The sequence below is a fragment of the Notamacropus eugenii genome, chromosome 1 (assembly GCF_028372415.1).
Source record: "Notamacropus eugenii isolate mMacEug1 chromosome 1, mMacEug1.pri_v2, whole genome shotgun sequence".
NCBI lineage: Eukaryota > Metazoa > Chordata > Mammalia > Diprotodontia > Macropodidae > Notamacropus > Notamacropus eugenii.
The window spans coordinates 295,892,424-295,911,022 of record NC_092872.1 but is presented as its reverse complement, the minus strand read 5'-3'; the positions used below and the strand labels follow the sequence as shown (position 1 = coordinate 295,911,022).

The 18,599-nt window shown below is 35.1% G+C and overlaps 1 protein-coding gene across 6 annotated transcripts in view; it reads left to right on the top strand.

Moving 5' to 3' along the window:
- PCNX1 (pecanex 1) overlaps nucleotides 1–18,599 on the top strand; it is a 242,677-nt gene that overhangs the window by 118,431 nt on the left and 105,647 nt on the right. For 4 of the 6 annotated variants that reach the window (XM_072629241.1, XM_072629238.1, XM_072629237.1 and 1 more), the window contains one exon: nucleotides 1,703–1,887. The exons of the other annotated variants lie outside the window; for them this stretch is intronic. In XM_072629241.1, coding sequence (XP_072485342.1) covers nucleotides 1,703–1,887 — 185 coding nt within the window. The remainder of the gene's footprint in view (nucleotides 1–1,702; nucleotides 1,888–18,599) is intronic. 6 annotated transcript variants of the gene reach the window in all.

Here is an 18,599-nt window from a genome sequence, read left to right as displayed (position 1 = left end):
CCTGGGAGAGAAGATGCTCTGCCTTGTGATGATGAGCTTTTGGAACTTAATGTTGAAGGCTGGGTTTTAGACCTCAATGCCTACAGTGGTAAGCCTGGCTTTGTGGAAATTTGTCGGCGCCTTGCCTGCATGCTTCTCAGTGGCAATCTTCAAGCCTGTGGGTGGCCATGTAGAATGAGATCCCTATGGTGCTTGACAGCAATAGCCAGCTTGTTAAACATCCATCTATGTCAGTAACTACCCAGTCTACTATCATGATAAAGACTGCCACTCCTTTGTTATTGCATGGCTGCATTTACTATGTTGTCAATCATGAGGATGGCAAGTAACTTCTCATATATCAGCTTATAGACCATTAGCCATACTTTCTGGTCATAGAGCTATAGTATGTGTCTCCATTCAGAACATTTGTTTTAAGTGCCCTGTGACATATAGGAAGCATAACACATCTAAGATCATGCCATAGCCAGTCTTTCAGATATTTAGGAATAATGTCTTGTCTTCACTTTTGAGTCATTTTAAAACAAAAATCTTGTTGCTGATACTATGCAAAAGCTAAACAGTCCTTTGGTTGTAACTATCTTCCAAGTTTGCTTTATGTTTTTCTGAACTAAAGAATATATGTTAGACTACGCTGTGAACTGGGAAAAAAGAAAAACATTTTCAAAATGAAAATAGAAATTATACTGCTAAGTAATCAGAAATAAGAAATTATTGTTGTTTTCAAATTTCCCTTTGGTATGAATATTTTAAGCCTATGACATACTTTTAGAGATTGAATCAGATATTCATAAGAATCTTACAGATAAGACTTCTTAGCCTAAATTTCCTTTTGCCACCATCTCAGTTTATATTTTATTTTATCTTTTAGGTTTTCTGATCTTTGCCTGTTTCCTATTAGTATAAACATTTTTTCCCGTTTAGTTCAGTGAGAATTCAAGAATATCAGAGCAACATGGGTATATAATGAATTTGAGTATCTGGTGCCTTATATTGACCATTTGTATGACATTTTAGGGTTGGGTATCCATGAACTTGTATGGGAAAAAAAATTACATCTTTTGTTTCACCAGCATTTTTCTCTTTTTTTTGTAATCTTGTGTACTTTATTTTATGCATTTAAAAATCTTCTAAGTGGTTCATAGGTTTTCACTGTACTCCTGAAGGATTCCATGATATAAAAAAGTTGAAAGAACCCCTGTTCTAGAAACTGTTCATGAACCCTGAAGTAAGGTCTGTCTTCCAAAGTATCAGGTTTTTTTTCCAGAGACATTGGAAAGACTCTACTTCTTGTCTTTTTCTATTTTCTTTCTTAAAGTATCTATTTAGAATGCACTGTAGAACAGGAAAAACTACACAGTTAACAAAAACAAACTCCTTAATTTAGCCAATATATAATGGTTATCTACCATTTGCAAAATACTATGTAGATACTGTGAACCACATGTAGAAGAGCATGCAGTAAAGAAGCAAAAAGATTTCTGAAGCTGTGACTATTTAGTCCAAGCTATATTATTAGAGATACTGGTTTATATTTATTTCAGCAATAAAACCTGCACATTTTACAGAAGGCTTTTCTCTTATGCTATGCTTAATGATAAATTTATCTTTTTGAAATCTGTTTTCTGTGTTGCTTCATTTCTTGCTATTGTTTTCTCTTATTCTTCCCTATAATATCTCCCCAATCCATGTTTTTTCGTAGCCTTCAAGATGGTCAGCAAGGCCAGCAGTCCACAGCCCAGGTCAAAGTCCAGTCCCGTCCCCCTTCCCAGGCTGCAGTGCTCAGTGCTAGTGCCTCCTTGCTGGTGAGAAATGGGAGTGTCCACTTAGAAGCATCACATGACAATGCATCTGCTGTAGGCGGTAGCAGTTTGCATCATGAACTTGGTATGCAGGCCTTATGTAACCTTGGTGACATGGAAGTTTTAATGCAGCAGATAATGGGTAATGATGAACTGAAATTCACTTTCCACATAGCTCCATTTCAGCATCATATATATAGGTTTATTTTTAACATGATTTGGGTTAAGCATGAAGAGGAAAATATAACTACTTTTCTTCTCCCTTTTTCTTTTCATGCTTGTCCCATACTTTTTTCTCTGGCATGTTCACTGTAAAGGAACATTTTTAAAAAAAATTTACTGATGTTAATGTTTCATGCTTTCTCAGAATTTTGATAGTTTTGTAGTTAAGTGCATAAATATCTTGTAGACTAATGCTGAATTATTCTGTTGAGTGCTTAATAGTTCTGTTGTAGGAGAGACACTTCCTGAAATAGTTAATGTTTTGAAGTGAATGTTAATCATCTTTTCTAGGATTCATTCCAGTCCTGAATGTTATACTCTGATATAATTATAATAGCATTATAATACTAAATACCTTTCTTTGTACCTATAGTAATTTTCTGTTAGTAAGTCTATATATGGCCTCTAATTCAATAACCATTTAAGACTATAAGATCATAGATTTAGAGCTGGAAGTTACCTTAAAAGGCATCTAATCTAACTGTCTCACTTTGCAAATGTGGAAATGGGCGCTTAGAAAGGCTTAATGACTTGTCTAAAGTCACACATGAAATAAGAAAACAGAATTTGAACCCAGTTTTGTAGACTACATATCTAACCTTTCTACTTACTGCATGCTGCTCTGCTCCACCTTTGGATCCAAAGACAAAATTTTTTTTAAAGCCCCTCCCCACTTAAGGAGTTTATATTCTACTTTACATATTACATAGTACTTTACAAGTAAATAATAGCGATGATAATTGACACATACAATGCTTGAAAATTTGGAAAAGACCTTACACAAATGATCAAAGTTAATCTTATATTAAGTCCTGGAGGTATTATTAACCAGTCAGTCAGTAAACATTTATTAAGCACCTTCTTGGCACTGTGCTAAGTCCTAGGCATAAGAAAAAAGGCGAAAGACAGTCTCTGCCCTCACAGAGTTTACAATCTAATAGGGGTGACAACATGTAAATATGTATGTAAAAAGCACATTATGCACAGGATAAATAGGAAATAATTAACAGAGAGAAGATAACTGAGATTAAGAGGGTTTCCTGAAAAAGATGAGATTTTCATTGGAACCAAAGAAGCCAGGGAAGTCACTAATCAGAGCAGAGGAGGGAGAACATTCCAGGCATGGGGGACAGCCAGGGGAAATTCTCACAACTGAGAGATAGTGTCTTGTTTGTGGATCAGTCAGGAGGTCATTGTCACTGGATCAAAGAATACATGGAGTAGGGATGGTAAGGTGTAAGAAGACTGAAAAGGTAGGAAGGGGGCTGGGTTATGAAGGGCTTTGAGTGCTAGATGGGTTATTTTTTATTTGATCCTGGAGGCAGTAGGGATCCACTGGAGTTTAGTGAGTAGGGAGAGAGTAAAATGCCAGGTCAGACTGGCATTTTAAGAAAATCACTTTGGTGGCTGAAAGGGTGGGTTGATGGCGGTAGAGAGAGACTTGAGACAGGCAGACTCACCAGCAGACTATTGTAATAATCCAGGCATGAGGTGGTGAGGGCCTGTACTAGAGTGATGGCATTGTCGGAGGAGAGAAGGAGGCATATTTGAGAAATAATGCAAAGGTGAAATCAACATACCTTGTCAGTGGGTTGGATGGAGGGGGGTGGGAGAGGGAGATAATGAGGAGTCCAGGATAACTTGTATGTTGTCAACCTGAGAAAATGGGAGGATGGTGTTTCCCTCTACAATAATAGAGAAGGTAAGAGTGCAAGGTTTAGGGGGAAAGATAATGAGCTCACTTTGGGATGTAATGATTTTAAGATGCCTACTGGACATCCAGTCAGAGATGTCTAAAACACACTTGGAGAGTGAGATTGTGTAGGTCAGCAGAGAAACCGGCTAGTTGATTTGAGAATCATCAGCATAGAGATGCCAGTTAAATACTTGGGAGTGGATGAAATCACCAAGTGAAGTAGAAACGGAGGAAAAGAAATGAGAACCCTGAGGGTCACCTATGATTTAGACCAGGTCTGCACAACTTGAGGGCTATATTTGGGCAACCTGAATGTAGAGGAAACACCCTTCCTTCCAATGTAAAGAAAATCCTTTGGTGTGCTTCAAGAGGCCTGAGCGCTGCAGGTTGTACAGGCCTGATTTGGAGGGTATGATCTGTTTGAGGATCCAGCAAAGGAGACTGAAAAGGAGTAGTCAGATACATAGAAAGAGAAACCTAGACAGAGGAGAATATCAAGGAGGAGAGGGTGATAAACAGTACCAGAGGCTGCAGAGAGGTCAAAAGAAGTAAAGATTGAGAAAAGGTCATTTTTTTAGGTGGGGAAACTGAGCCTCAGAGAGGTTAAGTGATTTTTGCTCTTGGTCAAATAGTCAGTGTCAGTGGTAGGATTTGAATCCAGGTCTTCATATTTCCAAATCCAACCATCTACTGTGCTACCTACTACCCATTTTAAAAAAATACATTTTTATTGATATTTTCTATTTCTTACATCACCATAGTGATGCATCCTTCGCCCCCCTTCCTAGAGAGCCATCTCATATAACATTTTCTTCTTTAGAGAGGAAAAAAAAGTCAGCAGAACTGATTTATACATTGAAAAAGTCCAAAAACATGACAAGCGTGTGATATCCATGGACCTCTCACCTCCATGAAGGGGTATGTTGGGGGTGCCTTCTCATGCATATCTTCATTGGAGTGTCACTATTATTTACATTGACTTTTGATTGTTTTGGTGTATTGTTCTTTCCAATTTCATTGTGACAGTTATTGTTCATATTGTTTTCTAGTTACTTACTCTTTATCAATTCATACAGGTCTTTCCATGCTTCTCTGTATTTTTCACAAAGAGAATTTCTTATAGTATAGTAATATTCCCTTGTATTTGTGTGCAACAATTTATCTAGCCATTCTCTAGTTGATGGGCATCTACTCAGTTTCTAATTTTAGGTATCACAGAAAATGCTTCTAAAAACATTTTGAAGTATATGAGGACTTTTTTCTTACAGTGGCTTCCTTGGGGTGTGAATCCAGTAGTAGAGCCCCTTGTTGGGCATTTTATTAGCATAATTTCTTTCCATAATGGTTGTTCCATTTCACAACTCCGCCAGTGATGTATTAGTGTGCCTGTCTTTTCCCAACTCTTCCAACATTCAATGTTTCTATTTTTAATTGTTTTTACCAAATTGCAAGGTAAAACCTCAAGATGGTTTTGATTTACATTTCTCTTGTTAGTGATTTGGAGCACTTTTTCATGGGGCTGTGTTCTTTTGAGAACTATTTGTTCTTATCCTTTGACCTGTTAGTCTCATGTATATTTGTTAGTTATTTATATCTTGGCTACACACCCCTTATCAGAAAGTTGATACAAGAATTTTTCCCATTTAACCATTTCTTTTCTAGGTGCATTAACATTGTTTAGAAGCTTTTCAATTTTATGTAATCAAAGTATCTCTTTTATCTTTTGTAATTGTAGATCTTTTGTGATTGACTGTCTCTGGTTAAAATTAACATCACCTACCCATAACTGGAAGAGATAGAGGACATGTTTCTTTGAGTATTTTAATAGTTTGATCTATAATATTAATGCCATTGTTTATTTTGAATGCATTGTGGAGTGTGGTGTAAGGTGTTGGTCTAAGCCTCATTTCTGCCAGTCTGTTTTCAAGCTTTCTAGTAGGTTTTATCAGATAGGTAGTTTTCTCTTATGTAATTTCTGTTTTCCTCTTTATCAGTCATAAGTTTATTGAGTTCTCCTTTGCGAATCTCCTTTTTCTAGTCGGTTCCATTGCTCTATCTCTTAATTCTTGACCAATTCCAGATGGTTTTGATGACTGCTGCTTTATAGTATAGTTTGAGTTATAGAAGTATTATTCCTTCTTTATCCTTTTTTTTTGTCATTTCCCTTGATATTCTACATCTTTTGTTTTCCAAATGAATTTTATTATTTTACTGTCAGCTCTATCTATTAAGCATGAGTATTTTCTGAAAATGATAAAGCAAAAGAAAAATTTGTGTGTCCAATTTTACTGTTAGTATGTATGCATTTTCAAGTGACAGTTACTTTTAGTTGCAAATATATTCAGTAAAGTAGTAATAGTACCTTTATTTAAAGCTAATGACATCTCTCTTCATAATATTTTTCTTAAGTGAGCCTGAAGATCTTTACAGAGACGATTTATATTCATAACATTGTCATGTAGTAGATTAACTTTAGTATAAAGTTTTAATTTGATTGTTTTTGAATCCTGAGACATTTATCTCAGCAGGTAAAATTGGAGCATCAGTTAGCGTTCTCTTATAAGGTTGTTTGGTATGCCACAAAACTTTGTCTAGGAATCCTTTACTGTATGAGCATCAAGTCTATTTTTAAAAGTAAATTTTTATTGATATCTTTTGTTCTTTTGTAGCCTAAATTTCTCTGGTATTCCTTCCTCTCCTCACAAAACAGTCATTTCTTAAAACAATTTTTTTTTAAGATAAAGGGAGGGGAGCAGAATTGAGAAATACACCAAAACAAATTTATATGTGCATTTCTCACAGTCATGAAAACTCCCTTGTTCTACTTCTTCAGGGGCATGTTTTCTATATCTGTTCTTTAGGGCAAAGCTTCTTCTTTGTAATTTTGCAACATTCATTTTCACTTGTTTTGTGATTCTTCTTTCCATTGACATGTTGTAGCCATTGTGTATATTGTTTTCTTGGCTCCACTTAGTTTACTTTGTATCAGTTCACGTGCTTTTTTATTCATCACATTCCTTATTTCTTACAGCATAGTGGTATTCTATTTATGTACAAAAATTATTTTAGCCAGTACCTATTATTGAAGTCTTGATGGCATAATGAAATGCCAATCCCTGCCTAGCACATGAAATGTTAATATTAGTTTATACAGTGGTATAGGCTGCCAAGTTGGGTGCTTTACAATCCTTAATAAAGGAAAAAAGTTAGGGGACTATGATGTATATTTACTGTGATGTATTATGAGTTAGGAGACTATGATGTATATGTACTTTGGTGTATTAAAGGTAACTGACAAGGAATAACAGAACTTCATCTTCATATGAGAAACTGGCAGGAAAACTTGAATTCCTGCCATATGTTTCTGAAGAATTTTGGCTGCATTCTTTTATTAAATACTTATTTCCAGGGATTTTATTAATGGTGACCTCACTACAATGGCAGGAAGATAGCAATTGTGCTTTAGGATTTTGTAGCAGAAATTATATTTAAATTAAAATGATTTTGGCTGGTACAGTTGGGATGATGAATTCTTTCTACGTTTCGTTAGCTTAAAAAAGTACTAGTTGGTCAGTTTTCACAGTATTTAGAATGTATTTGTGTAAATAACAAAATACCCACTGGAGACCCTTTCTTGAGTTGAAAGAAGCTAACAATATTTATGCTAACAGTATTTATGTATTTCTAGAATTCATTCCTTTTATCTAGAGAATCTTAGAATCAGAAGGGGCCACAAAGATTATCTAGTCCAAAACATTCCTGATGAATAAATCCTCTCATGATGAAAAAAATGGTCATTAAGCCCTCATGCCTTTGCTTCTTTAGATCTCTTGCCTAGCAGTTTAAAAACTTGTCTTGCACTTCTCTACTTCTTTCTTCTTTGTGAAATAATACCTGCTAACTATTTTTGATAAGTTGTGTCATAGCAGTTAAATTTCTGTTTAAAATTATTATTGTCAATGTAATTTCTGTTCATTATGTATTTTTTTGTCATCAATTTTAAAAAATAGTTTAGAATTGAGTTCTTTTTACTTAATTTTTTTCACTAGTTTTCTAATCTGTAACTAATTCTGATGTTTGCTCTTAATGACTTGATGACTTGGTAGTATAGAGGCAGCTGATTCAGAAATGGAAACTCATATGAAAATGAGTCATTGCCTATCAATTGAAATTTTATTTTTTTGTAATGTTACTACATGTTTGCCATATTCAGTCCCTATCACTTGTACGCTTTTTCTTTTTTTCACATAAAGCTGTAGATGTGTATTGTTTATGGCTTGTTTTTCTTTGTAAGTACATTACAGACTCAGAATTTGTATTCGAAGCTGACTGGGTAATGGGTAATGGTTCTGTTCAGATGGCACCCAATCTTGTGCCTTTTTCTGGCATAGGGGTCCCCTAGAATCTTTGTGACCAGATTTTCTGTCCCTGTATTATTGCCTGGGTGCTATGCACTCTTGATGCCCCTGTAGCTACCTCTGACCCACAGCTGGTACTGCTTCCACCTCATCACTTATGTCTGAAGATCTCTCTTTGCAGCCCTGGGCTGGAAAAATGATTCACTGTGATTTTTGTTGTTGTTGTTGGTTATCCTATTTATAATTCAGTTTGACCTGCTTTTTAAGTTGTTTAGAGTGGTGTGGTGGGAGAGTTTGGCAAAAATGGCCACTTTCATTTAAGGCTTGTTTAGTTTCTTTTTTCTGAGATTGTGTTATTTAACTATTCCATTTTTCTATTAATCTGAGAGGTTTATATTTTTTATAAATATTTATTGAATTCATTTGTTAATTTTACTGGCATATAATTTGGAAAAATAGTTTCTTTTATTTTTTTTCTTTCTCTATAGTGAATTCTCTTCTTTCTTATTTGATACTATTTTTTCTCAAAAAAAGAAGACTAAATAAAAGGCTTAACTGATTTCTTTTTTTTTTTTCAAAAAGCCAGCTACAAGTTTTAGTAGAATTTTTGCTTTTGATTTGGTTAATCTTTTCTCTGATTTTCAGAATTTCTTTTTTGATGTTTAGTTAGGGTTTTATGATTTGTTGATTTTTCTGGGTTTTTAGGAAGTTGTATGCCTATTTCATTGATTTGTGCTTTCTCTTTTTTGTTGATGAAAGAGATTTAGAGATTAAAAAATTTCCTCTAAAAATTGCTTTTTGCATGCTCAAGATTTTCCAGTTCTTTTGAAGAAAATGATCATGTAAAGACATAAATTATAGATGTGTTAAATAAAATAAATTCTTTTCTTGTGAAAGTACAATAGGAAAAAAAGTAATCTCTTTTCCTGAATTACTCATAGAGGCAATTAGTGAATAGTAAATGAACAGTAGTTTATCAACTTTTATATTAACTCCAACTTCTAGATGGGAGAAAAGACTAGAGTGTATGTCACTGTAAATACCTCCACAATGAGTACTTTTCTAATTGATTTTGTTGGGGCTTTTTGAGTACACTGGTATAGGAAACTGAGAGAATTAAACAAAAAGATTTTTTTTAGAACTCGATTTATTCAGATGAGAGTAGTTGATGAAGTATTCTTTGAGACATTCTTTTGATGAGGAGCTCTGTGAGGAATAATGAGCTTTCAGAGAAAGGCTAACTGAAAGCAAGGAACACCTTTTCCTCTTTCGGTGAAGCTGCTATTTCATAATTAAACTCTGGGCCTTGGTTTCCTCATGTAAAAAGAAAGCTCTAAGCTTTTTTCCAATTTTAAGACTGATTATTTGAAATATTTATCTATTCTGAATCCCTGAAATTGTTTATGTGTTATGAATTTCAACTTCTGACTTAAAATTGTTTTTATAAGATCAATATCTAAAATAATTTTATTGACTTGTTTGAATACTCACCTGTCGACCCAGTAAAACAAACTGTTGAAATAGAACTTATTTTTAAGCTTTGATTTTATATTTGAAACAAATAAGCCTCTCCAAACTTCATACTATATGCATTTCTCGTGTAACATGAAGAGATTCACAAATATTTTCATGTTCTACTAAACATCCTCATTCCTCATGAACTTAAATAAAAAATATTTTACACTTTTGTCCTAAGATGTTCAATTGAATATCAAAGCGTAAAACATTATTGCTTTGAAGAAACAGAAGTGCTTATATGTATTTGCTATTTGTTAGGGTGATAGGTATATATGTTTTCTATTTGGAGGATGATAGGAAATACAAATAAAGTTAAGAATTTTAAACTTGTCAATAAATGAACATATTCACTTCTCTCTCACTCTCTGTCTCTTTCTCTGTCTGTCTGTCTGTCTGTCTGTCTCTCTCTCTCTCTCTCTCTCTCTCTCTCTTTTTTGCGAGGCAACTGGGGTTAAGTGACTTGCCCAGGGTCACACAGCTAGTAAGTGTCAAGTGTCTAAAGCCTAATTTGAACTCAGGTCCTCCTCCTTACTCCAAAAAGCTGGTGTTCTATCCATTGCACCATCTGACTGCCTCCATTTAATTATATCTCAAACAGAAATGTGGAGAGGTTTTGGGAAAGTACTTGTTAGCATGAACAACTTCTTTTCTGCAATTGTACAGTTGTTATTGCTTTACAGAAAGAATTTTAGGATGTTGTAGTAGGTGACTTTGAATATCTAAATGATCACACATGCTTTATGAGAGATTGTGGGGTGCCTGCCTGGGTCTGAGTTGAGACTCCTTGTTAGTATCTGGTCTACATTCATGGAATAGAATATACAGAGTGGGTCCCTTAACAGACAGATGGAGCATCTATGGGAGTGGAGATACTAGCAAGGCTTTGACTGGCCCTTTTGCTCCTGGCACTTCTCTTGCCCACCTAGATTTATTCTCAAAATGTAATCCTCCCACAAAGTATCAGCATTAGTTCTTCACTGATTACCATCACTCTTCCAGTATTCACACATTAAAAAAAAAATAAGTTCTATTATTAACAAAGGAGATGGAGATTTCCTGAAGTTATCTGCTAGCCTTTTCATTCTTTCACTTTCATTTGTACATCTCTGCTGTTAAAAGACCTAGGCAAATCAGTGTCAGGTACTAAGCCCTTGACATTCCAAGAAAGAATGAGTTCTTTTCATTTAAATTTATGGACTACCTCTGTTATAGAGAAAGGCAGACTTCTTTTTTGAATGACTTCAGAAGGATTTTATAGAGGCAGATAATGGACTTTAGTCTTAAAATTACCTAGAACTTCAAGTATGAGAAGAGAGATAGCCTGTCAGTCAATAGCCTATAATAATCAATTCAAGATTGAAATTCACTGAATATTGGAAAACTAAAGGGAAGATTTTTATCTTGATCTGGGAAAAGGGAAAATGGTACGGAATGGGGACTCACTTATTTAATACTTAGGTCTGTTGTATCTCCATGACCATAAAACAACTGGACAATATAAAGAACTTTCCTTTTTCTAGTTCTGTGTACAGTAAAAGGAGCACCAAGTAAATCCTCCATGTGATTCACCAGTACCCAATGTCTATATAATCTAGATAAACTTTTAAAATGTTGAAGTATCTCTGTTCTTCTAAGAGCTGTCATTTGCTCTGGGGCTTTGCATTTGCTATAGCATTTAAGTTCTTATATAATAAATAATGTATGTCAGAGTAGTGATGAGATTAGGTTTTCCAGTACAATCCTAATTAAGTAAGCTTTTGTCTAGTCTAATTATTACCAGTAAAAAGAGAGAACTGTATGGCATAGTTAGTCGTCGCTGTTAGGAGCACCTAGGTTCAGATTCTTTCTCTGGGAAACAATAGCTTTGTAACCATGGTCAAATCACTTAGTTAATCTCTCAGTTCCTCAGCTGTCTTTGTTTCCAAGATTGCACATTACAGATGAGTAACCCATCTGCTTTGGGGGAGGAAGTTTTCATACGGGAAGCTACTTATGTAAATACAATCAGATTGACCCTATATTCCTATCTACCCCTTAAAAAAAAGTAAAGAAGAATGTGGGAGTTTAGACCTTAACCATATGGTTTTGCATAATTTTAGCTTTTTTCTTTTAGATGTCAACTGACATTTAGAATTCAAGGATTTAGACTCAAGCAATGAGAGTAAGAGTTAACTTGCCACATTTAAATTGCCTTCGCACGAAACATCTCAGAATCAATTATTATTATAAATCTTTCATCAAAAAGTTCCATTAACTTTTTTGATTTCATTTTGTTAGTATCCAAATTTTCTTTGGAATCAACGGACATGGGTTCAGACCCTGCCTCTGACACATTTCTGTGACATTGAGCAAGTTACTTCACCTATCTGTGCCTCAGTTTTTTCATTTATAAAATTAGAGGGTTGGACTAGCTCTGAGATGGAATAGCTCCAGCTCTATGTTTGTGATCCTAAGTATAGTGAATTGTGTTGTCCTCAGCAAAATGTAGCGAGACAGGTCAGTTTTAAAGTAAACATTCTTGTGGCATAAGGCAGTTATTTCACCAATGGTTGTCTTTCATTTTGCATTTGAAATGATCAGTGTGCCTTCATATAAATCCCATAAAGTTTTCTTAAATCTGTATGGACAAAAAGTGTACTTTCTTTTTTTATATTCAGTGTATTCAATGTAAGTGTAATTTGAGTCTTTCTGTATCAGTATACAGCTTTACCCTTTCAGTTCTCTTCTTTTTATAAAGTACATTAAATTGAAAGAAATTGTGATGTTATTACGTTGTAAATGTTGTTTTTAAAAAATATATCACTGTTTTCTGACATCTCCCCTCCCCTCATTTAAGTAAAAGACAGTGGCTTAATTCTAATTTCCTGAAGTTTTTATTCTAATTAAATTTCAATACTACTTAAATTATTAATTAAAAGAATTAGAAGAGTAGATTCTGTTCCTTTTTGTATTAGACAATAAACATTTATGAAGTGTCTGCTATGTGCCAGACAAACATATTAAGCATTGGGAATACAAATAAGAAAAAAGAAGACTGTCCTTCAAGGAGCTTAAAATCTAATGAGGGAAGAAAATACACAACAGGAAGCTGAAATATAGGGGAGAGGGCATGTCATGGGGTAACATGTTGGGTCATATAGTCAAAACCAAGTAGTGGACCTGTGAGAAATATATTGATTTTTTTATAGAGATGTGATAAAACCTCATTGTTGACATCAGGTTATTCGGGAAGGTAGCATAGATGTTTTTAAATGATGTAGAGTTCAATTCAACTGGGAAGGGGCAGAAAACAGTGAGAGGAAAATGGTCTAGAGAGGATTTGGAGTGTAGAGAGAAATTGTGAATAGAAATTTAAAAGAAAAAGGTAAGAATCTATGATTGGGAGGGGTAGAGGAGTGGAAGCTATTTGCATTAAGTATAGAGAATTGGTGCTGAGCACATTTGTGTTCCACATCCCTGTTCTGTGTAAAGGAAAGGAAAAAATAGGATCAAGGAAAATATATAAAATTAAACAGTTTCGCATCATTCATTTGGTCTTTTATTTTATTTCTTTATTTTATCTTAAATTATTAGAGTCATTTTTCTGGAAGAAGAAATATGGCACTCACTCTTTCCTAATGATACTGAATCCCTGGCTACACTTTCTAGTACTGCTTGTATTTTCCCTTATTCCATTCAATCTTCATCACCCCACCCGTACCCCTCCCTTCACTTATTGGCTGTGGTAAGGGATTCCTAATATTCCTTGCTAACCTTTATCAGCCTCTTTCCTCTTCCACTGTCATTCAGCAATAACTTCTCCTTTGAAGTTGTCCTAATTTATCACCTAAACCATAACCTATTGGCCATTATCTAACAACCTCCAGGGCATTTTCTTTCCTGCGGAAATAAATTTATTGCCTGACTCATGCCTTCATATGAGGTGCTTCAGCTAAATATTGATGTTCCTTCAAATACCCTATTGCCTCATTTTACTTAGGTTATACCCTTGATCTTTTGATCATCCACAAATGGTCCACTTGCATGTGCATGAACTCTGTAATTCCTTCAATTTGTTTTTAATCTTTCCATATTTTCCAGTGCTTGTACCCTACTCTGTTTCTTGTCCTCATCAAGATCTTCATTCTCTGTACCTCTAAGTTCTTTTTCTGGTCATCAATTCTGTACTTCACCATTGTCTCTAAAAACTCTAAGGAGATGACCCAGGATATCCACCTCATCATCTCCCACCAGGGGTTCTCCTGTATTTAATCATGGTCTTCAGAAACTCAGTTTCCTGCCAAGATCACATCAGCTCTAAAACTCACACTTTCTTGGTTCACCCTTCCGCTTGGGCCTGTCCTTCCCTCTGACTAGAAAGATTGAAAGGTGTACATCAAAAGACTTCTCCCACATCCTCCTTAAGGGAGGTCTACCAAGGCAGCCATCTCATCATTTCCCACTGGTCTGCAGCACTTTCTTCTTTCCCCCAAACCCCACTTTTCAGCTTCTTTTTATGTGTTGTCTTCCCCCATTAGATTATGAGCTTCTTGAGGACAGAGACTATCTTGCCTTTCTTTGTATTCCCCTTAACATAGTGCCTGACACCTAGTGGTCCTGATCTACATCTTGTCACTGAGTCCAGTTCCAGAAGGAGAAAGTAAGGCTGGTGACTTTGCACTGCCCTCCCTCACATAAATTCAGTTTACTTTCAAGTCATGGCATCACCTTCCTGATGCAATGGTCTTCTTCAAGAACAAAGAGAACACTGATGACACCTAGTAGGCTCTTGATAAATATTGATTCCTCTTCTTTTCTTGTCTAGAATTATTGGCGAGCTAGTTCAACTCTACACTATCCTATACTGTCAGATCCTTTGCCCTTATCCTATTGCTGATCATACATTATCAATCCCTACTTCTGAATTACTCCTGCCATCACCTTTCCTCGCATTTATCTGATACTGAATGGAGCTGGGGAAACATCACAAAACTATGCCAGTTCTGTCTCACCAGAGAAGCTATGGCAAGCTGCTTCATCCCTACCCAAGCCTTCCACAGCATCCCCTCCTCTCATTCTTTGAGTTATATACACCAAAAATACTGAGGCCATTCACATAGAGCTTTCTCTTCCCTTCACCTTACCTGGTATCTCTGTTACCTTCCCCTATTATCTCCTCCTAGTCTGGTCTTGGATTAAGAGGTAACTCTTCTTGCCAAGGAAATTCTGCATGCAGTTTTGAGCCTGTTCTTTCCCTTCTGCTTCAGAAGATTGCCCTCCTTTTCATCCCCAGTCTCTCTAATCTTCAGCCTCCACTGATTGGCTTCTTCCTTGCTGCCTACAAATATTCCTCCTTAATCCTCATAAAAACCTTTGCTTTATATTCAACCATTCTTGCTAACTGTTGTCTAGTATGTCTCCTTTCTTTGTTGGATAAACTAGAGCATATGTTCCCAAGATGGACAATACCACTCCCTGAGGGCGCTGGAAGAATCCAGGGGGCAGTGGTAGCCTCTGGTGCAATTGGGGGACATTGAATAAAAATAAGGGGGTGGTAGAAGAGGAGCAGATAAGAAAATTTTGAAAAACCATTCATCTATTGTATATTACATTATTTTCCCAATAAACACACAAAATGAAAGTTGTAACCTATTGGTGGTCAAGTCTGCCAACAAGGTGTTATCAGGTGAGCGTGTCAGAATTTCAATGCAGGGGAAAAAGCACAAATTTATAATGTTATTAATTTAAAATGCGTCATTTAAAAATATGTATCTCATATTTTTAAATGACACAGATTTAAAAAAAAAACTGTTAAAAGAGTTAAAGAAAGTAGATTTCCAGGGGATGCTGAGTAATTTTTTATTTTGAAGAGGGCAGTAGGCCAAATAAGTTTATGAAACTCTGAACTAGAGAAACCTATCTGTGCCAGACTAGGCATTTAATAAATACAAATTCCCTTCCCTTCCCTTTCCCTATTTTTCTCTCCTTTCACTTTGAAACATTCTGACTTCTGACTTAATTCAATTTAAGCTGTTTATTCCAAATTTATCCAGATCTCGTCAGATTAAATGACTTTTTCTTAGTCTTCATGCTTCTTGACCTCTCTGCCACCTTTCACATGGATAATCACCACCTCTTCTGAGTACTCTCTTCTCTCTAGGTTTTTGTAATTGTCTCTCTTGGTTCTTCTTTTTCCTTTCTGAATCCTTTCTAAAGTTTCTTTTGCTATATTTTAAAAAATTTATCAGTTTATTTTGTTATGCCTGAACACATCAATCACACTAGCAGTGCAGGTACCTTAGTGTCATCTAAATGCCTTTAACTAATAGTAGAAACCTTTTATTTAAGCCCCTGAAAGATATAATCTTTAAAAAGAAACTACAGTTGTTACTGGGGTTTCTTTTTTTGCAAGTTCATTTGTGGCCTGTTCAATTTATTTTTCTAAGTCGGATTATTTATTCTGTTGTTCCATAAAACTGGATAATTTACATTTTTGTAAGTAGTCATCCATTCATTTAGAAGATTAATTTTATTGGCCTATACTTGGGCAGAATAGTTCCTAATAATTGCTTTTATTTATTCCTTATAGATTGCGAATTAACCTTTTTCATTTTTGATACAGGTTATTTGTTTTCTATTTCCCTTTTTAAAATCAAATTTAATTGATAGGTTTTTTCCTTTTAAAATTAGTCCTAGTTTTATTCATATGTAGTTCAATAGTTTTTAATTAATTTCAACTTTGTTAATCAATTCTTTGATTTTCAGGATTTCTATTTTAGTATTTATTTGAGGGACTTTATTTTTTTATTTTCTAGATTTTTTTTTTTTGGTTGCATGTTTAGTTCCTTGATCTTCTCTTTTTCTCTTTTCTTAAAGAAAACGTTTAGAATTGTCAATTTCCCTTTAAGGACTACTTTGGCTAAGTCCTACTAATTTTCATATGTTTTATCCTCATTATCTTTAATAAAAATTATTGAATATGATTTGTTCTTTGACCAATCTATTCTTTATGATTAAAGTTATTTCATTTCTGATCAGTTTTTAATCTATGCTTCAAAGGCTCTTAATTAAATATAAATTTTTTTTGTATTATGGTCAGTGAAAGGTGCTTTTTGGTAGATATGATGCCAAGAATAGGTATATTCCTTTCTATTTCCATTCAGTATTCTCCAGAGATCCATGATGTCTAACTTTTCTAAAATTCTATAGATTTTAGCTTCTTTTAAAATTTATTTTATATTTAGATTTATGCAGGTCTAAGGGATAATTTGAGATCTCCCACTATTATAGTTTTTTTACTCATTCTTTCTTCCTATAATTTATTTAACTCTAAGAATTTAGAAGATATGCCATTTGATGGATATGTGTTCAGTAATGATATTAATTCATTTTCTGTGTTAAATTTTGGCAGAATATAGTTTCCTTCTTTGTCTAATTAGATCTACTTTCGTTTTGTCTGAAATCATGATTCATACCTGCTTTTAAATTTCAGCATATTTAAAGTTAAATTAAAAAGCATAATTTAAAATAAAGTGCATAATAAAATAAAAAGCATAATTATTAAATTAAAAGCATAATAAACAACCTGTTTTAGTGCCTTATTTAAACTTCTGTCTCAAATGTGTTTCTTGTAAACAACATATTTGATTTTGGTTTCTAGGCCATTCTACTATCCTCTTTCACTTTATGGGTGAGTTTCTCCCATTCACATTCAGAGTTATGATTTTTATACAAGATAAATAAAAAAATTAAAGAGAGAAAACACTAGAATAAGGGGGAATGGGAATAATTTCCCACCGAAGACACAATTTTAATTGAGTTTTAAAGGAAGCTGCGGAAGCCAATAGGCAGAGACGAGGACTCAGAGCATTCTTGGCAATGGGAGATAGCCAGAGAAAATGCACAGAGCTGGAAAATGTAGTGTCTTGTCTGTGGAACAGCCCAAGAAGCCCATGTTACTAGGTCAAAGAATATATGACAGGGAGTAAGATATAAGAAGATGGGAAAGGTAGAGGGGGGATAGGTTATAAAAGACTTTCAGTTCCAAACAGAGATGATCCTGGAGCTAACCGGGCTCCAGTGGAGTTTATTGAATAGGTGAGTAACATGATCAGACCTTCACTTTAGGGAAATCACTTGATGGCTGAAGGGAGAATGGATGGGAATGGGGCAAGAATTGAAACAGGCAGTTCCATCAGCAGACTTTTATAGTGATGAAGGCTTGAAGTATTTATATCCTGCACTAGGGTGGTAGCAATGTCAGAGTAAGGAAAGGGGCATATTGGAAAGATGTGGCAAAGTTGAAATTGAAATCAGCAAGATTGGATATGGGCTGGGGTAGAGTGAGAGATAGTGAGGAATCCAGGATGACTCCTAGGTTGGTAGTTTGATGGAATTGCCTTCTACAGGGCACCCATCCTGTTCCTTTATTTTTCTCTTTTTTGCCCTGTTGCCTCTACATAGGTATGTTTTGCTTCTGATTAATGCCTCCCTTGATATATCCTCCCTCTAAATCCTCCTTAATTTTTCCCTTCTACTGGCTAAGATGAATCTGTATCCCACTGTGTATATATGTATTCTTCCCTCACTTTAAACAGTTCAGATGAGAATGAAGTTCATATGTCACCCACTCCCTCCCACTGCCTCCTCTGTTATATAAATTCTTCCTTGTATTTTCTTTTTATATAAGATAATTTACCCCCATTCTTTCCCTCCCTTCTTCCCTCTCCCAGTGAAGTCCTCTTCTCTACCCTTCCATTCTTCTTCTAAACATAATAGAGTTACATCCAGACCCTCATCAAATTAAACTCCCTCTGAGACTCCTGGTCATAATAGACTTCTTATATATCATTGCTCCATATAAGGATGTATATACATTTTACATGACTTGGATCTGAGCAGTGCATGACAGAGCTGCCAGATAGCTCCCTTTCCTGCTCTTAGCACTAGATCTTCTTCTGTCCTGGTACTCTGTTTCAGCTCTTTTTCTGTCCCTGGCTACTGGAAAGTTCCGTATCATTGCTG